This window comes from Astyanax mexicanus, chromosome 4, assembly GCF_023375975.1.
Source record: "Astyanax mexicanus isolate ESR-SI-001 chromosome 4, AstMex3_surface, whole genome shotgun sequence".
Taxonomy (NCBI): Eukaryota; Metazoa; Chordata; class Actinopteri; order Characiformes; family Acestrorhamphidae; genus Astyanax; species Astyanax mexicanus.
In genome coordinates, this window is record NC_064411.1 from 47,280,288 (window position 1) to 47,302,115 (window position 21,828).

The 21,828-nt window shown below is 39.5% G+C and overlaps 1 protein-coding gene across 5 annotated transcripts in view; it reads right to left on the reverse strand.

The window, feature by feature from the left end:
• LOC103037335 (receptor-type tyrosine-protein phosphatase mu) overlaps positions 1 to 21,828 on the reverse strand; it is a 255,198-nt gene that overhangs the window by 177,970 nt on the left and 55,400 nt on the right. For 4 of the 5 annotated variants that reach the window (XM_022678937.2, XM_049478835.1, XM_022678936.2 and 1 more), the window contains exon 2: positions 12,837 to 12,959. In XM_022678937.2, the coding sequence (XP_022534658.1) occupies positions 12,837 to 12,959 (123 nt within the window). Of the gene's footprint in view, positions 1 to 12,836; positions 12,960 to 15,615; positions 15,821 to 21,828 lie in introns of all 5 variants that reach the window. The other variant, XM_049478836.1, reaches the window with a different exon arrangement.

The following is a 21,828-nucleotide window of genomic DNA, read 5'->3' on the forward strand; positions in this document are numbered from 1 at the left end:
ACCTGAACCCAAACCAGATGGTTTGGGGTGAGCTAGACCGCAGAGTGAAGGCACAGGGGCCAACAAGTGCTAAACACCTCTGGGAACTCCTTTAAGACTGTTGGAAAACCATTCCACCACCTCTTGAAGCTCATTGAGAGAATGGCAAGAGTGTGCAAAGCAGTAATCAGAGCAAAGGGTGGCTATTTAAAAAAAAAAATAGAATATATATATATATATATATATATATATATATATATATATATATATATATATATATATATATATATATACACATATATACACACCCTGGTTTAACTTTACAACTTAAAAACTAATGAAAATAAATTAAAAGAATATTTAAACCAATGATTTTTAAAGTAGCATGACCAATTTTGTCCAACTGTAGTAGTGATACCAATCAATTATCACCCAATATAATTATAATACATAACCAATATAATTCTGATATCATTGTGCATCCCTAGTTAAGAAGAGACTTTCTACTTGACTTTATATTGCTGTAAGGATTTGATTGCAGCAACATGGGCACTAGTGAGATCTATATTTTGGATTGATGGTCACCATCCCATCAGATTCTCATCTCCAACTCATCATAAAATTACTGGATGGATTTCCCTTATTCTAGAGAACACAGTTTCACTACTCTACAGCTCAATGCTAACTAATACATGGTATAATACTACTGCTTTACTACTGTTCATGGTGGCATGGTACCAACAGGTTTACTTTTATTTGATTCAGGGAGGCCAATTCTATTGGCTTATCTATATTTACAGATACTAGACACTAGATGATTAGTGTGCCTTTGCACATCTGTGCTGGCAGTGGGTTCAACTGGTAAAACTTTACAATAAGGGTACATTAATTAAAAACTAATTATTAATTGACACTAGTTAAGACATTGTTTGTCTTAAGCCTTAATTAATTACTATTTATAACATTTTGTTAGCATAGAAATTAACCAATGTTTAATAATATCTTAACTAGTATCAATAAATAATTACATTATAATAATAATTACATTACTTAAGCATTTAACAATGTTTATTACTGTAAAAAATATCATTATTTGTGATCCCTATTGGAAAATGTTACCATGCACCTTTATGTAGTTGAATTCTGCATTTCTTACAATGTCCATGAATATTTGAATATATATTTAATTTATAACAATGAAATAGAGTATTATAATACAGTAATATAGCCTGCCTCCACACAATCAGCATCAAAATAATGTTGCAATTCGCAAAAATGGATTTCTAACAGTAATGCACTCTTCATGCACTTTGGGAACAAGCTGCAGGACCTAACAATAACTCGCACAAGTATAATCTACACAATGGAAAACAGTGGGAACGTGATGAATAATTAAACCGAATAGTGAGTATTGATCAAACTCAACTCTGGGGAGAAACAATATTCTGTTTCATTTTTCACGCTCGTGTTGCTGGCGGATGAAGAGGGAAAAAAAATCTGTATTATTTGTGAGAAGGAAGGAATGTTCACCATTAGAGCTCTGTATTACCTAATTTAGTTCACGGCGACAGCAAACTGTCCAGCGCTAATCATCAAAGACTATAGGGCTGGGAGGGGGGGGTGTATTTAGATTCATTACGGCTTGAGTGATAGTTGGAACGAGGGATATAATTTGCAGTAATGACTGGAGCTCATTATTTCGCTCGCCGTTCGGGTCCTGAACCCTGCGAAAATCATTATGTGGTGGAAATCAGAATGAAGGGCCGCTCTTTAGACCCAAAACCTCCAGGTCTCATTTGTTAATAAAACCGGGAGAGGTCACACCCGGGGAAAAGCCTGGCAGCCGCTCGCAAATGTCAACCAAGACAAGGCTATTCTCACATTCTGCCACCAATCAAAAATACTCTGACTGCGAGGTTAGGCAGGTGATGTGAGGGAGCCGTGGCCTCCGCTCAATTTTCCCTCAGACCTCTCCACAACTTTCTCTCTTTCTATATCACTCTTGCTCTTGTCTGTTGAGAGGAAGAAAAGCAGAAAATATCTAACACTTTAAAGTCTTTCTGTGCGATTCCTGTGCAGATTTCTAAAGGTTCTTTTCACATAAAAGAAGAAAATTTTGTGACATTAAAAAAAAACGTAATAATTAATAAACGGTTCTCACTTCTGTCGAGGAGTACTGCACATGAATACCTAAAAAAGAACTGTGTGTAAGATAAGAGAAAAAGACATATATGTAATGGTATATGTAAAGCTACATATTCAGGTATACATTAAAGACTACCGTAACTATTTTTATTGGCCCAAAATGTCACTGGGATCCACCGATTTGAACCCTGGATCATGCTGCTTCACCATCAGCAGCCGGAGTCTGAGAGACCACAACTGGCCTTGCTCTCTTTCTGGGTGGGCGGATGGTGCTCTCTACCCTTATCATTACTATGGTGATGTCGGACAGCATAGGCATCTGTTAGCTGATGTATCAGAGCTTTGTTGGATGACCACCAACCAACCTCATCTGCAACTTCTGTAACCTCAGTCCTCTCCAGAACTTTCTTTCTCTGTATCTCTGTCTATCTAGTTATGTGATGAGAGAAATAAACAAGAAAAAAACTTTTCCTGTGCAGATTTGTATGGGTTCTGCCCACATAAAAAAGAATATCGCTGACATTCTAAAATATAATTAATAAACTGTTCTCAATCCTGTCACTCTCTCACAGAAATGATAACTGAGTGCAGAGAATTTAGCACATGAAAACCTAAAAAAAAAAAAAAAAAGATAGATAAACGTGCTAATTCTGGCTGGCTTAGCTTCGAGCTAATTGGCCAGAGAACAGTCAGAGTTAGACGTGTCATGAAATCATTAGCTTAACGGAGCACCCACATGCTTTAAACTGTGCTAACTTCAATTACATTATCTGCTGCATACATTAAACCAAATTCTTTAGACTGAGCTTGTTTATTCTTAATGCATTTTTACTTCAATAAGATCCTCCCTCCTCCTGCACAAACAGATATCAAACAGGGACATCAGGACACGCGAGGAGGATTGCTGTCATGAATTTGTATTATGAGGAAACGTGGGTGCTGCCGCTTTGCTACTTGACCTGTAATCATATAAGAGGGTCTTCCTTCATCCCTTTGACTTTCTTCCAGTTTACCAAGCAGAGTGAGAGCAAGCCGTGACCGCGCCGAATTCAATTAGCTTATTTCTCACATCATGACTGTGGCTTTCCCCTTCCTGCGAATCGCACGTTTGTCTGATGTGATTGAAATTCTGATTTAATTTCTGCCGTCCTTCAGCCCTGTTACCTTACACGCACTTTTCAGCATGGGACAGAAGCCTGGCTACCTCGCTTTCTCATGGGACGTGCAACACCAAAGGCCTTCCGCTGTGGAAAAAACACGAGCATGTATATGGGTCCACAGAAGGGGGTAAAGTAAAGAATTATGCAGAGTGCTTAATTCAGTTAATGAGGCTGAGAAAATGAAAAACTAATTCCAAGTCAAGACTTCATTAAAAACGGGGGTGTTTTGCTGTTTTGATCTTAAGAAACAAATATTCTGGATTTCTGGATGCCAGAGATGGAGATGCAATGAAATTTGGTTTGGAAATGATACAAGAAAAAGAGGACGCATTCCTCAGAGATAACACATGCAAACAGTTAATTGCGGTCTGTAAGTGAAAAATGCGATAAAAAAAAGATGTTACATCTTGCCAGACAGATTCCACACATATGCTGCCCAAACAAAATGTCTACAGATATCCAGTTTTGACTTGATTAACAAGAAAAATAATGAAAATCCAAAAGTCCAGACAAACTAGAAAATTGTGTTCCCACTGCAAACAAACTGAACCATGATTTAGTTCATCCAGACTGAGGCCATTCCATTTGTTTGAACAAAATGTTGATCCTTTGGTCCAGACTGGGGTTTGCAGTACCTTTCACACCAGCCATTATGGTTTGGACCAAACTGAAAAGCCTAAAAAGTCTGATCTGTTACTGTTGGCACCAGCATATATACCAACACAAACATATATCACTATCTGCTTAGAATTACTAGATATATACATATTTTGATATATAAATTTAAAACAGTAATATGTGAGAATATATATTTATTGCTCTGTAGACTTTCCTACAATTGGGAAGTACAACTTGTGCTTTAAGACACCCCTAAAAGACACACTTCATACATGCATTTTTGCAGAACTGTTTGAAAGTGAGGGAAGTGACAGGCGATAAATGAATGTCACAGATTTTACACAAATATGACCTGGAATATGCTGGATTACAAAAATATTGAAGCAAACTTTTCATTTCAAAGAAAATTGAATAACGTGTTTATAACACATTATAACACTGCATAAGACTCTAAATAACATGTAACATACAAAATTACTAGCAAACAGTTAGTTTGTTTAACCAATTCATTTTCTAGTATTAATCCCATTTAATTAGAAAGAGAAGAATGTAATTTCATCAGAACAATGGCCCCCTACATATTTGATATGGAGATCATGGTAAAGTTCTGAACTTCAGTTAACTGATCACTCCTCTCAGTCTCTGTAAAAGAATCTCCATTCTCTCACCCTTACTCCTGGCCTGAATCTTACTCTGAAACTCTCCACGTCAAATTATAAGCAGAATTTATTCCTGCTTGCACACATATTTATGCGCAGTCATTTGCAAGCGAGACAATAAGCCATTCAGCCTTAGCTAAGATTGATATAGTATTTAGCATAATAGAGTGCGGGTGAAAAAAGCTAATTAATCCGAGCTGGAAGACCTCTGTATCCCTCATGCCCTGCCCATTATTCCCCACAAGACTCCTCTGGGGAACACAGGCCCACAGCACTGCTGCTGCCAGCCTGCAAACTACTCTCATCCCTCCTGTAGCCCAGAGAGAGAGAAAGAAAGAGAGAAAGAGGGAGAGAAAGGATAGAGAGAAGGAATGACCAGCAAATGCGTGTTTTAAATAGAGAGACACATAGAGAAAAATAAATAAACAGGGAGAGAAAATAAGGAAGAGAGGAAATAAAATAAAATAAAAAATTCACCATCACTCCTAATACAGAACAGTAATACTTGCACACATATAAGCATCTATCACACTGCAATCCCATTTCATAATTTCACATAAAAAATAACTAGTAATTATTATGGCCAAGCCAACATACTGTATACTATATACTATATGTCAGTCCTGACCTACATCCTTTGTGTAATGATTTGGTCATGGATCTAAATGTCTCTTAGAACTGCACAATGTTCAGAAAGTAAGGTGTAAACAGGGGAGTTTGCCCACTCTTGGCAACAGCTTCTGCTCTTCTAGAAAGACTAAAACAGATGTTGGAACATTGCTGTGGGGATGTGATTACACCCACACAAGTAAGAGTGAGGTCAGCTACTGATGCTGGATGATTAGTTCTGGATCACAAGTGCCACTTCAAATCATTGTAACCAACAAATGTATTGGATGGAACATTCCCCATAATGCAGTTCCACTGCTCAACAGTGCAAAGCTGTGGGGCTTCCAACTCCTTTACCTGGCGCTTGGCATCGGACATGGCGAACTCAGGCTTTTGTGTGGTTGCTGTATTGCGTCTATTCCTAGAGCTAGTGTTTTGAAAGTCCTAGAAATATTATACTGTTAAGCTGTTGCAGCAACTTCTTTTGAAATGTTTTTTGTCTTACAGGCTAAAACTCAGATGGAAGGTCTATTTACTGGTTTATTGGAAGAGATGGAAGGTCTGTTTATTGGTAACAGCTGATGTTTAGAATCTGTATCGAACTAACATCGTTTTTTATCTGTAACAATTATGTGTCTTACGGAGGAAGCACAGTAAAGACTTTTATCCTTACTAACTGGACTCCCCTCTTGAGAGTACATAACTCTAGCCCAGCACAGTGAGTATCAGAAACAGCAGGGTTAGCCCACAAGACCACAAGGATACTTTTCTTTTTTTTAGTTAAAGGAAGCTGCTTAGATGAGACCATGGATTAAGATTTAAAGCATTCTGAAAACATTTCTTAATAAAAACATATTCATAGTCAAATGACCTTTCCTAATGATTAAATAATAAGGTTAAATAAGCTCTGAAATTTATTTGACAGTTTCTTGGAGCCAAAAGTAAAATGCTCTAATCTGCTTACAGTGTTTAATCTTGTTCCATTTGATATCGATATCAGTTATACTCATTACTACTCACATAATTATAAATTAGATTTAAAATTCTAATTTGTTTGATGTTTACAGAGAGGAGCAAGTAAGAAGAGGTAAGTAAAGAAGACAAAAGCTGAGAAGAGGAGGAGTAAGATGAGGTCAGTGTTTGAGGATGGTAAGGGAAGCAGATATAAGAAGATGAGCAGAGGCATGTTTGTTTGTAATGGATCTCTGCTTAGCCTCATCATTTAATGGGCGTGTGCTCATGCATTCCAACCAAGCTGCACTGAGCCACCTTCCATCAGCCAAAGCATGCAGTCAGATCCCAGGCCTGTGACAAACAAGCACCCACTCCAGTCTCGTGCTTCCTGCACTCAATAAAGCTGTGTTCAGTGCTTTGCTTTGTGTACATGTTCCTTCGTCTCCAGGGTGCAGTGAGAGGCTTCAGCAGTTCTGTTGGCCAGTGCTGATGTACTTACACAGCAGATGTTGTCCTTCATGCTTGCGTCTGCTTGCTTGTTGAGCATGTTCAGATAAATCGACAGCAGTTCAGAAGAGCTAACTAAAACTCTAATCCACTTTCAGTTAAATGGAAAGTTTCATATTCTGTAGGCTTAAATTATATATATTTTCCTTTTATTAACCTTTTAAAAATAAAACTGGTATCTGGTTAGTGGCCAAAAGGACAAAAGGACCATACACCAGTTCTAGTCTCTTATTATATTTTAATACACATATATTTCTGAATGTAAACTGCCCTATTGTGGGTGTATTTTATTGTACACTATAATTACTATACTATGACACGAAGAAGACTTTAGACCTAAGGTCTGTTTGTATTATTATCATGTCCCTGGCAGACTGTTCTATATTTTAGAACAGACTCAACACAACAATTGTATCTGTAATAAACTTCTTGATTGATGAATTTATTCAGTAAGGCCCCAACTGCATAGGGCAGTTTTCCAGACAGGGATTAAGCCTAGTCTTGGACTAAACAGCACTTTGATTGAAGAATTCCCATTGAAAGAAAAATAAAGCCTATAAATAAGCTTAAGGCTCCAGGCTCCTGCCCCTACAGGTACAACAACACTAATACACACTTATCTGATCTTTATTTATCTTTAAATAAAGAGCTGGTAAAAATACAAACACCAGATGAGACGTATAACAAAAAGCACAGCTTTTTTGCAGTGAATCCACATCCTTGAAACAACAAATAACATCATTTGACATGACAACATGCCGAGATGTCATAATTTATTCTATAAGCCTTTTAATAAGTGAAGCTCACATGCTGCCAAACAGCCAGTCAGATCAATATGGGTGCTATGAATACATATTCCATAATGCAAGACTATCGCTTTTGATTGATCTTCCAGAGTGCTCAACCTGATGCTTTGATCTATGATCATGAGAGCTCCTCCAGGGCCCGTTAAACTTTTAGCCCATCACGCTCCCGAGTGCGGCCGTGTTGGGCAAACAGAAGGACCCGGGGCTTCCGGAGCCTTCTGCTCGAGCGGTAATTGCCGTGGTTGACAGCGGAGGGGCTTGTGTGATTCAGAAGCTAGTCATGGCGAGGCCAGACGGGTACAGGCTGGCACTGGTGACTAATCGCACTGGTGGGGAAGGCTTGTGTGCCTGTGTTCATGAGCGAGTGTGTATGAGGGTATCTGAGCGATGCTTATTTAAGACAGCACACCACATTACACACAAACACATAACGATGAGTTGGAATTTGTGAGCATGTGCGTTGTTTATAATTTGTAGCAATATGGTCAATATGCTCCCCAAAACTGACTAAATGAAGTCTGTTTGTCTTTGTATGCGTATGTGCCCATGTGGGCGCACGTCTGCGGCTGCCTCTGTTGCTTATGACTCATGTCAACTCATGGTGCAGATTTGAGGAAAAGGTACAAACAACGGTTAACCTTCAGAAGTCTGGATTTGTCACTTATGTTTACTATATAATAATAATAATAATAAGAAGAAGAAGAAGAAGAAGAAGAAGAAGAATACATAAGTTCTTTAAAATGTAATAGCACTAGTGCACATGTGTATACATTAATCCATTATAACTTTAACACTACCTACTACTACTTGTTTCTACACTTATTGTTCATTTTATAAAGTGGTATGCACTATAAGGGCAAATACAGTAATTTCACACACCTCACAAAAACCTTGAGCTATAGGCTATAATCTTGTTTGTCTCCCCCATCGTCCTCGATTTCTCTCTCGACTCTACATTGCTGCCGAATGTACAGAGAGTGACCCTTATTAACACTGTCTTTATTTCTTATCTCTTAATGTTCTCTGCTTTGTATTTAAAATGACCAAACATAAACAATTATTTACCCGATATTCTGGCTTAAACATCTAATTCCAACTTATTCCACCTTGATCGAATAAAAGGGCGGTGTATCCGTATTTTAGGGCATGTGTGTGGAAGCGCACTAAATTTGCTCAAGTTTACTTACCCTTTACTGCTTCAGTAAAGAAACTGCATGTTGTATTTAGTACTTCAGATGTGATTTAATATGGTAATAACTGCGTAATTTGAGAAAATGTTTGTTTAAATGTTGTACCGTACTTGTATTGTAGCTTAAGTTCCAAACTAATATGTGAAGTGAACCATGACTTTTTTGTACCCTAACACCTTTACGAAAACAACCGCAACTTTTATGATTTAAGCTGCCAACTACCAGACCTTGCAGACAACAAAGTGGCTATTTCTCTGGCTCCCTCTCATTCTCTTTGTCCATTATATTGTCCACTCAGAAAGTGTGACAGATAGAGAGAGTGAGAGATATGTTTTCATCTCCCTCTGTGATGTCCTGAAGGGGAGATTAGGGCCTTGACTGCCACTGAGGGCACAGGCAGAGAGTGCCAAAGCCAGAAACTACTAATTACCTACAAAATTCAAGAGGCACCGGGGGAAGAAGGCGACCCCACTTGCCTGGCGAAAGAGAGGACCCAGAGGGGCTGGTGTAATCGCATTCTCATGCAAATGACCGCTCCTGGGTGATGGCTCTGCTAGAAGATGTTATATAGGGCTGAGCTGTAAGTGTCAATTTGTAGGTCAGAGCTGGGCAACGGATGGCATTTTAGCTGGACGCACACACACACACATACAGAGCAATTCCACCAAGGGAAGTAAAGGAGCTTCACTTGGCAGGCCATTTCTCCTGATCTGTAATCACACACAGTGATTCAGCAGACAAAAATACAGGCAAACAAACAAACAGGCAGACTTACAGACAAACTCTAACAGCTCCACAACGTAGAGAGAAATCACAGAAATTAATTAAAATAAGTGCAGAACTCTTATTAAAAACTATAACTACTGATAAAGTGACTCCCATTGTTTATTCTATCAGTTCCATTATCTATTTATCAATCAGTGGCCTGATCTTGCACACAGAATATGTGGTATGTGGCACTATAGAGGTAAATATAATAATTTTACAAGTGCACATGTCACCCAGAATCCTGGAGTTGTAAGGCATTGGGTTTGTAAAGTATTGTGGGAACTCTAGTGGATTAGGTTTATTGCTATTATAACTGTAGTCTTGTTTGTCTTCCACTCCTCCGTCTCTCTATCTAAGTAATTTCTCTAATAATCTCTCTTCATTCTTTATCTCTAACTGTTTGAGCTTTTGGATTTAAAGCAGCTGAAAATGAACCTACATTTCACCTATATTCTGACTGGGTGATGGCTCTGCTTGAAGATGATTTATAGGATGTACATAAAGTCGTAAGTGTCCATTTTTTTAAATCAGCGCTGGGCAATGGATGGCATTTTAGCTGGATCTGCACACATACATACATCCATAAATACCAGTTCCACCAAGGGAAGTAAAGGGGCTTCACTTGGCAGGCCATTTCTCCTCACCTGTAATCACACTTAGCAGCAGACACAAATACAGGCAAACAAACAGGCAGACTTATGGACACACGCTAACAGCTTCACAAAGCAACAAGCAATCAAAGAGAAATTAGTGTAGGCCTCTTGTTATATTTTGCATCTACTGCTAAAGTGACTCCCACTGTCAGTCAGAGCGCGCACAAGAGAGAGAGAGAGAGAGAGAGAGAGAGAGGGATGCTATCTATCTATGATGCAGCATGTGTGTGATTAGGAATCAGATTTAAGAGAAAAAAAAAACAATATCTATTCGTTTAGAGCCCTATCCTCCTAGCCTTGTTACAATGTGGGGGAAAAAAACACTTTCTCCACTTGTTTAATTCCGTTGAAGCAGCCGAGTCTGAGCCAGCCATCCTTGCTCGTCCCGAATCAAATGAAAAGCGATCAATGCAACATTAAAGAGAAAGAGAGACAGAGACTGTGAGAGAGAACGGGAGGGTTTGAAGGAGGGAGACAAGAGTGTAAAAGAGAGTGCGAAAGACAGAGAGAAATAGAGAAGCATAACTGCTAAATTGTCTTAGGCACTCTAATGACTTTCTGCAATGAAGCAATTGGTGAAAAAAACATGGTTTAGATATAATAGAGAATAAATTTCTTAATTTTATATAAAAATGTACACTAAAATGCCACAGAAAAAGTCATGGGACAGCAGAATGTAAAATGATCAAATAGTGTTACCTTAAGGGATGGACTTGGGAATGCTCACACCTGTATAAGTTGTGAGGTGTTATCTTGTAAGTGAGACCAAACACTGGCCAGCATGCACAAGGCTTAGCGGACTGACTTTAATGAATGCTTGTGAGCTGAAACGAGGTCTGATTGTGGGTGCCAGCTGGATTGAATCTTCCATTTCCAAGGTTTAACACTGAAGGCATTTAACATTCTTTATGTTTTGCAGTATCATGTGTACTGTGAATACATATAGAAGACAATCAATACAACCCACTATGGACAGTGCAGTGGTTTGTAATGATTGTGAACGGTGGCATCTTGCAAGAACTGTCCATGCGAAAAGATCACATCCACATTAATGCAGGAGTCCCTACACTCATATACTGCAGGTCAATGCATGGGACAAAATACTGGTCCAAAGTCTCATGACATGACATGTCAGTGCGTATTACACAACATTTTTTTTTTATCCTATCAAAAGACTGATGTGAGATGTGAGAGCTACCATATTAGCACCAGCATTCTCACTTAAAGGACATCGATGCCTCTGTATCTGCCGTCAGAACTGTACCATTACTGGGTGAGAAACAGTGACAGATGTGGTTATTGTGTTGCTTGTTTTTTCCATTTCTTTTTTCTTACTTTCCATCTCCAGCAGGTGAGCTTAACAACACTGCTGCATTTTGCAGACCTGTAACTAAAGCAATATGATGCAAATTATATTCGCTCTAACAGATCTTTTAATGACAGCTGGCTTTGTTTGCCAAAAACTTTCTCTCAGCACCACTTCATGAAGACCCAGCAAGCATAATGAAGCAATATTCAGATCTTTAGGTCAAGGCTTAGGACACCAGTTGTGTCTGGATGACTTTGGCCTAGGGGGAATTGCTATGCTTGATAAGAAATACCTAAACTTACTTTGCATTATACGCCTTTATATAAATAAACAAAAACCTAACATTTAAAAAAAATAAAAATTGAAAATTGAAAAAAGCCTTTTTTGGCTACTTAATCAAGATGCATTTTAAATCATGTACTACTACAAAAAGTATTATACACTGACATGCCAAATGACATTAAATATCAGTAGATAAATTGATCATAAAGGGGACGACTTGGAACGTCCATACTTGTATAAGTTGTGAGTTGTTATCCTGTGAGTAAAGCTGAACGCCGTCCAGTGATTATAGCAAGGTAACGTAAGCTCTCAATCAAAAGTGTCACAAGTACACCAGAAATACACATTACTGGCAGTGTCTGGCTAGTACTCTCAATGCAAACAAACAAGCAACTCTGGCAGAAATCACCCCACACACATATCCTGCAGGTTAGTGCAGCACTCATTTGGCCTCATGGGACATGGCAAAAGACATGAAACATGATTTTAATTCCTGTCCCATGATATGTGGTATGAGTGTAGTTTTAATATTTTAGCAAGGGACTAGCAACATATCACAATCTCCTAAAACAATCATTTGTACATACTGAGCATTTGGCAATGTAAAGAGATGGCAATTAAGGGGGACTGTGGAAGTCATGGATCTGAAAAACTGAGCAATCTCTCCAAAGGAACTTCATATATACTACTCAAAATGGTTGAAAAGGCCTTCTATTGTGAAAAATTTAAACAATGACTAAAAAATACCTCAAAACCACTAAGAACTCAAATACATTTTTGAATAATCCACTGAGTGGAAATTTGAAGATATATCTTAAATATGCTGTTAAGCAAAACAAGCCAAATTATTGAACAAATATCTTTTTGCAAAAAAAAAAAACAGTATTTATTGTTTTTGCAATTACTTTTTGGCACTTAAAAAACAATACAGTATTTACCACTTGGTCAGTGCTGCGGGGCTTTTTGAACAAAACTGTATTGTCAGGATTGTTAGTTATTCTTTTTACAGAGTGATTGTACAAGGCTAAAAAAATTGGTTATTGATTTTGTTTTATTATTACTTCAAACTTAATATCAACAAATGGCACAGCACTGTGATATATACTTGCTTGTGATATTTAAAAAATGCTATCAACACCACCCAGCACTTTATATGTGATGTGTGTACATGGGTATATGTGTGTATATTTGGCTCACCAGGAGGCATCCATTGGTTTGCTGAAGGCTTTTCTTTGGTGTTGGCCTGCTCCCAGTCAAGGTCGTCATCTCGTCCCTGGCTGTAGCCACACGCGGTGAACGGCTTCTCGAAGCTGCAATCGCCTGTGACAAAAGAGAAAGGAATTTAGATCGCTGTAGCATTTTCCATTAACTCGTCCCGCAAATGAATGAACACATAAATTATGTCCCCCCCCACACATCTCTTTTTTCCCCTCCCTCCACCGCCGCCTCTTTCCTTCCTCTAATCCTGGCGTTCATAATGCAATATGCCAAACAATGAGAGTGGCTTTAAGTGAGATGGAGAGAGGGATGGGTGCGCCAGATGCACAGCAACATATATTACCATCATTAGGCGCTCGGCAGGCCAATTCCACAATGACAGAAATGAAGTGTCCAAACTCCATCATCGTTAAGCGCCGTGCTCCTGCCGCGCCATCGGGCATAAATTTGATTCATTTTCGCACCAGCATGTGACCAAACTTCCCTCGCCGATCATCTCGCGTTTAGCTCTCATCTATCCTAATCCTTCCCGCGGGATGCACTCACATACACACAAACACACACGCAAACACACAGCTGCAGAAACTCGACAGGCTGACGGAGTTCAGAACTGCCCACACGCAAGAACACACACACATAGAATATGCATGTCATAGTAAATAGTACAGCATTATTTTAATAACACTTAAAACAAGCAGAGAAGACAAAGGGAAATGGCACGAGTCGGACGGCTACAAACCTAAAGTGAGACAAAGTGATGAATTTGGATCTGTTCCATAGGGACAGCTGTGTTATTCAGTTTATTCTCATTTGGTGGATTATTTCAATGTATCTCACTTAAGATTAAGCAATTTCTGCTTGACTATGCTGTTTTAACTAACCGACAAAAGTACTGGGACACCTGCTCATTGAAAGTTTCTACCAAAATGAAAGAAGTTTATTCTGTTTTTTTATTGGTAAAAAGTTATTTACTGCAAATTGCTGTCAGGATTTGATTGATCACATACAATGACAATAGCAATAGTGGGGTCAGGATGTCGGATGATTACCACCATCATTCCACAACAGTTATGCAGGTAAGAGGTAATAATCGTAACCAGTCGTGTCTGGCTAGAATTATCCATTACTTGTCCAATTACAAGTGACTCTATCAGAAATCACAGCAGTGTCCTGTGAGCAGTGTCCTGGGGGCAATGATGAAGGACTAGGAAATGACCAACACAAACTGTGCAGCAACAGATTCAGAGCTTCTGTCTCTGACTCTGTATCTACAAGGTGGAGCAGCTGTAAGTAGGAGTGTGCAATAGAGTGAAGGACAGTGAGTAATTAAACACAGTGTTTAAAAACTCCAGCAGAACTGCTGTGTCCGGTCCACTGACTCGTACCAGCACAACTCACACTACTAACACACCACCACCATATCAATCTGCAATGTTAGTGCAGTGCTGAGAATAATGATCCACCACCCAAATAATAATAGCTGCGCTGTGGTGGTCCTGTCTATTAAAAACAGGATGAAAGAAAGATAGTAAACCATGCAGAATAAAAGACAGACAAGATAAACTAAAGTCTGTATAAAGAACTGCAAAATGCTCAGAGAATCTCAGTGAAAAAATGGACAATGGATGTAGAAACAAGAAGGTGGTCATAATATTAACCAGTGTATAATTTATATCTATATAAAAGACATGCATTTCTGCATAATCTTATTACTTGTTTACCACAAAGAGTTTAATACAGGTTTAACTAGAAAATGACTTGGTGGTCTTTAACCGTCATGCATATATTATGACTGATTTCGCTGCCACATACAAAGACTTGTAACGGGTTTACTGTAATTGACATTCTCTGTTTAAAAAATGCTTTTAAAGGCTGAGCTGGGCTTAAACTGTGCACTTGACGGCTTGTTGCTAAACCACCATGATGGGCCATTACAGGAGTGCATCTTAAACCATAAACACGCAGGCGAGAGCAGGTGCAGGGATATGATTATTGCCATGGTTTTAACCGCGTCACTTAAGAGTCCAGGGAAAGGCTTTTTCCCCCATTGCAGATTTGCGCTAAGTGCATTCTGAATGACCTTAAGACAGAGCCGAAAAATGACGCACACTCCGGAGCAAATGGAAAATAAAGGTGAAATGCATCAATATTTTAAGAAGCCATGCACATGCTCATAATAAATCTGCGCAGAAGCAGCAACATAAGCATGTGCACCTCTTAGTCTTAGCCTTGCTTGTGCGAGGTATGTACACACACACAGACACACTCATATATTCAAAATAATGCACACATCAACCCAAAAAGTGGAGCTTTTGCCCCTCCAGTGCGTACCAGCATGCCAGGCCCGATCCATCATCACCTCTGAAGCATAACGGCTGCTGCAGCATACGTGTGGTTGTGTGTGTGTGTGTGTGTGTGTGCATTTGTGTGTTGCTCTGTGTATGTGTGTCTGTGCATGAACTGTGCTCTTTGTTTTTCTGCCTTCATCTTAGAGATGACATTTACAGCAAACGGCCAAATGAATCTGCAAATGAGCCCTAGTCTGCTCTCATACACACTCACACACACATACACACACATACAACACCACACAGCATCATTAACACCTGCCCTGTCTCTCCAACTAATGGCATTCTACTGTGTGGTGTGTGGATTCAATGAGACTGAAGGTATTTGTGTCTACGTTTGTGTATCTGTGAATGTGTGCGTATGTGAATGCGTGTGTGTGCACGCTCTTGCATATGTTTAAAATCATTACCTTGAGATCATTTGCACCTTTGTCTAGGCCTGAGCTTTCACACCCTTACAGTTTGTGTTTTGGCTGGGTTCTAAAGGCAGGCTGTTAGCTGATTGCTGATTGATACCTCCTATTGTCTGCTTCCATATTCATGCGCTCACTGTTGTCTGCTGATGTATTCGAGTCTCTTGTCTGCTCTGAGAGCAAGAGAAGATTTAGGAAGAGTCTGTGAAAAGAGAGAGCGATAACACAGGTGAATGGCCTCATCTTCCTTTCTCTCAGCACTCTGTCAGGGACAGTGGTGGAGGTAGCAATAGAAGCTTTTCTCTTTGACAACAGGCGTAAAGAAAGGTTACAGCCCGAAATGGGTCTGCTGTTGTGCAGAATGTGGAGTAAAACCTTTCCTGGCTTTAATACCAGCAAAGAAACAGCCATGTTAGTTGTGTATCTTATGTTTGACTAAGTGCAAAAATAAGAAATATCAGGTGCACATTTGTTCGCAATTAATATTGTACTTTGCTTATATGAAGCACATTACTGCACTGCCAAGGATAAGACAACAATTATATTGTCATATATTGAACAAAACCATTTTAGACAATGAATTATCTTTCAGAGAAGCAGAAGTCAAGGTCGTATTAGCTGCTATGGTTTTTGCAGCAATTTTACACTCAGAACCAACCAATTACAAACAGTTTTTACAATCATCAGCACCTGAGTACTGAACTGTATCAACTGTTCCTCAATAAGCCTTGTCTATTTAAACCTGTTTCACACATGCTTTGTGAAGTATTGACAAACCTTCATAGTTGCATACTGAGCATGCTCTGTCTTTGTCACACTGTTATCAAATATCTGCCTGAAATCTGGTTTATTCTGGTTTAGATTAATTGTTTAGCTGAATTGTTTGTTATTTTAGCTTTTGACCAAGTTTCTGTTTTCATTGGATATTATTTTTGGTGTGATCATGACTTGTGTTAGAGTTCTCACTAATGTCTTTTTTCTGCCTCTGTTAAAATACATGTGTTCTAATTAAATCATCTTTAATCTTTATATCGACATACTACTACGAATATAGAAAACACATCTAGTTTACACTTTTGTGGTCAAAATCTCTTCCTGGACCTATTAAAATCATTTAACATTCAATTTGGGTGTGTTTTCACTTGTTTGTTCTTGCAGTGGACATGGTCTAATCCAAGAACACTTGCAAATAGAGGCTGTGAATATCCTCTAAGATCATAAACAGAGAATTAATCCTAGGTTCTAGACTGTCACCACTCTGAAATGCTACGTGAATACAATCAGCGCTGGACAGCAGCTCTCCAAATGGCAACAAATGTCTGCACACAAATGTTCAGTTACTAATTGAGCATCTGGTTGAAAAGATAATTGTCACATTCAGGCCATCTGTATGTATTATCCACCATGAAGTAGCCAGCCAATCATGATGAACGCTTCCCAAATTCTTTGTTAATAATAACGTAGCACCGGGCAGCTTCCATCAACAGTAGAAATGAGACAGAGGACATCTGATTGATGATACAACTAGCGCAACTCTTTTAGTACTGTAATAGAAGCCTTTATATTTTATCCCTGTCAATAGGTACTTTCCTCAACAAACAACAACAAAACATACACCGAAGATATTATTAAAACGTGAACTTTCACAAACACTAGGGTTTTTAAATACTGTGTTTACTCACTGTCCCCTTTATTAGACACTCCTAGCTTTAGCAGCTCCAGCTAATAGATACAGAAAAGGCAGAGACAAAAGCTCTGAAGCTGTTGCTGCACTGAAGTGTTTAAAAACTCCAGCAGCACTACTCTGTCTGATTCACCACTCATAACAGCAAAAAAAAAAAAAAAAACTCTACTAAAATACTATTACCACCATGCCAATGACACTGCAGTGCTAAGAATGACCATTAAACAACAAGGTGAAAGCAGGATATTAAAGTTTGCAAATACTTATATAGGACTACTATAAGTATGTAATTACAAAACTATTAAGTGTCCTATACACTATATGCTCAGATGAGCTGAAAAATATATAATCAATGTATAAATAAGGAGGTGGTCATAATGTTATGTTTGATTGGTGTATATTTGTAGACTTTGAATGAGCAGCTTTACATTTGAACCAACAGACAAGTACTGATAATATAGCTCAGTGACTTGACTTAAAGTATTGACTGATATCTTAATTGTGCTACTGATCAGTATTTCTCAGAACTCAGTAATTAACAGAGTCAGACAGCAGTGCTCCATTAACACATCCTATTCTGCATCCTAATGAGGGCCCAGTTCAGCTTAGCCAGGTCACTGGGCCGGTTCTGTCGCCCCAGCTGTGTGGCCAGATGCTCCGACGGCTTCACGAGGGACAGCCATACCAAGTATGTGAGCAGCAGTGCCAGCCATTACCAATTAGTTCACTCCACAATCAGAGCACCACTGAAAAAGGCGCTGACTTTGCACTTTTTATTTATTTATTTTTTTACCTCTGGTGACGATGAAAAAGGGGGGCACGCCGTGACCTAATATTTGTGCGGTGTCCCAGAAGCATTTGAGCCATCTGCTTTTGTATTACGAAAGCAGCGAGCTGTAGGTAGTGTTGCTTTTCGTTTACTTCAATTGCCTAACTGGGCCCCAGAGGGGAAAATAACTCCTCCCAAGAACGCGACTGGTGTCAGTCTTTCTGCGAGGAACCTCCTTGTTTAGCGCTATTCCGTAAGTGCGCTGTTTGCCAGCCTTGCGTTTCAGGCTGAATGATGTGGCTCTAGGGAGCAGGAGCAGGTTATCATGCTGTTTAATATGCAGTGTCATACATCAAAAAGACAAATGCAGAGCAAACGGGGGCCCTGGCAGCCTCCAACACAGCAGCTCCGCTGAGAAGAGCCTGGGTTGTCATTGAAAGCTCTCTACTGAATACTTCACACACCGCTAATCTTTTATATTTTTTCAAAGGCCGATTCTGCCCTACATGAGGCGCTCGGAGCCAGCGTGAGGCCCTTAGCGTGCATGTTTTTGTGTGTGTGTGAGTGAGAGTATGTGTGTGTGTGAGACCCACAGCATGTGTGAGCAAACACTGACTTAATGTCGGCCCATTGATCATCCGTGTTTGCGCTCTGCAAATGTATGTTTGTTCCCAAAAATGCGCATAAATCTCCAAGTCCAGGGTCTGGAGTCGTGGGGGCCGAATTTATTTCCATCAACACCCATGCTCACTCATACCACTCCTAACCCTACCGCCCCACCCGGACCTTCAGTACACACACTCTCTCTCTCTCTCTCTCTCTCTCTCACACACACACACACACACACACACACTCACAGCATGTGGGCTGGGGCTCACACAGAAAAAGGCCATTTCTTCAGGTTTATTATTTATATATGTGGCGAGAGCTAAGCAGAGAGTCAATGAAGGCATGCAAAAGAGAATTTGTGACAAATGTCACCACCGCAGAAGTGATAATTACGGCTTAGTGCTGTGGAGAGGATCTAGAGGCACACTGTGTGGTTGAAACTGCTTTTGCTGATATACAGACTGGTAGGATAATTTAGCTACCTCAGTTGCTCACTGCACTATAATATACTGGAGGTCCACTTACCTGAACAGGTAGAGTAGTATTTAAACTGAGTTCAAGCTACTCAAAGGCCCAATCCCATTTATTTTTTGTACCCCCTTTGTTTTTGAGTGTAACTCTTCCCCTTTGAACAGAATTACAGAAAGAAGTGGTTAAATCCTCCCCCTAAGAATTGGGACAACCCTTCAATCACCCAATATGTCATCAGATGACCTTGCTGGGTGCATGTGATGAGAGTAGTGTAGCTCTAAAATTCAGCAACCCAGCTGCTAGTTAAATTTATTACTTTACTGTATGTCTTCAGTAAAGGGGCAAGTGGTGCAGAAATTAATTATTACTGTCCTTTCATTCATTTGCCTGTGATGGGGAGCTGAAATGAGCTTTTATTTGATTTTTTTTTCATTCCACCTTAAATGCTTCAACCTCTGACATATGGTTCACCACTCAAAGTGGAATGGGGAAGTTAGCTAGCTTGCTACTGAGAACACAATTTTGCTAAGTGGTGGTAAGTAAGTAGGGCCAAGAAGTGGAATGGAACTGGGCCAAAGTACACTAAAATTGCCAAATGTCATGGGACACGGGACTAGTATCATGTTCTTCTGACTTTTGCCATGTCTCATTGAAGATAAAGGGCACTGCACTGATCAGTGGGATGTGTGTAGGACCTCCTGCATCGAACGTGGAGGTAATTTCTTTTGTACAAGCAATTGTAGCCAGATGCTTGACAATTCTATACTGCTACTGCACCAGAATTTATGAAATGTCGTATAAAACTAAACGCAAAATGAGGAAGACAAGGAAAGAAGAGAAGAGAGATGGAGAGAAAGATAAGACGGTAGATTAAACGTTCAAATGTTAAGTTAGCTTTTAGTTTACCAGATTAAAACAACAATAATTTCAAACGTGAAGTCAGTTGCACAAAAAATTCTAAACCATTGTTTGTAATGTTCAGCATTTTGAAAGTACTACACTTTACACGGAGAAAAGCAGTCTTGTGTATCTTGTAACAGTAACTAACATTACTATCCTAGCCCTGTACAGCTTGTACCTTCCAGCTGAAAAACAGACAGTTTGTTCAGAGGTAGTAAACAGTATACTAATACCAAGCATGATGAGTTTTGCTCAGGGCTTTATTTCATTTAAATTTAATCGGCTAGAGTGTAATGAACTTAAAGTTATAACCCTAATAATCACCAGAGTGCTGATCTGTCTTAACTCTTTTTCGTTTAGTCCAGTCTATTTAAACCATCTGTTTCACAAACATTTTGTAAAGTACTGCCAACCCTCATAATTGCATACTGAGAGCTATTTTTCTCTTACATGCAAATTGTGGGGAGGGGCCTGCTTCATGAGACTGTATGCTTTTATGATATATTAACATTACACATGTGACGCTGTGGTTTGAGGAACATTACAACTTTACAACATCACAACTTTAGAAATGGAATGTCCAATCCACTTGGCACCAACTTAAATCATGCCTTGCTCAAACTCAATGCGATAATTCACGTCAACTTACTCGTAAGGTACCACCTCACAACTTACACAGGTGTGGGCATTTCCAAGCTGTTCTGTGATGTAATATTCCATGATCAGTCTACATACTTTCCTATGACTTTAGACATGGTTTTGTATAGTAATAGTGTTAGAAAAGACCTTAATAGTGAATGCAAAACTTTCAATAAATTGAATAGTTAAAAGGCCGAAGATGATTAGCCATTATTAGTCATAGAATTATTTGTATTCTTCTCATGAAACAGGTGTTTGTTCAGTGTTATATTGCTTTCACTTGTGCAGGCCTTATTTGCTGGAGCAGTTATTGATTGATTGATTGTGCTCCATCCAAGGCCCCCTGAAAAGGTCTTTGGGGCTAATTCCTTCACTCCCAGCCCCTGATACAATTATTTCGCTGTAAATAGTGAATCGCGTCTTTTGCACAGGTGTCTCAAACTCAATCTCGGGAGAGCGGCGCGCGTGTGTACGGGCATGCAAATGGAGGTCATGTTTCAGACGAAGTCGCTTCCTTTGTCCTTGAAATGAAATGCCAATGCATTATTTCACCATTTACCACCGGGAGAGTCAAACAGACCCGACTCAGGCTTGGCAAATCAAAACAAAAGGGATGGGAAGAATCACGCATTCAAATGAATCTCCTCACTCTCCTTTTCTGTCTGCCAGCTGTCTGCCGTCCCTGAATGCATCTTGTTCCATTAAAATCCATTATAATATATAGCAGTACTTTACACGCTGGTAACAAAGCTGAAATCTGTACCCTGGGTTCTATTGGTAATGGCTGCTTAGCTTCAGGTTGCTAAGAACACCTCTGTGTTCGGATAAAAAAGCAAATCGACAAGCAGAAACATAGGGGTCCCTCAATTTCTCCAACATCCCTCCCTAAGGTGCGATCGAAAGAGAACTTCCTGAAATCTTGCGAATATTGTGTTTAAAAGACGGAGGTAATTAGCTAGAACAACACTTCCCCGAGAGAAAGGACTTCTCCCTGTTTTAAGTGGCATCAGGTAGGCAGCGAGGCTAACAGCTAACGGCAGGTCCGGTAATTGACAAGAGGGGGGGGGGTGTGAGTGTCAGAGGAGGAAGTGCTATAAAGTGATTTCATTTTCTCTCACAGAAAGAAAGAGAGAGGAAA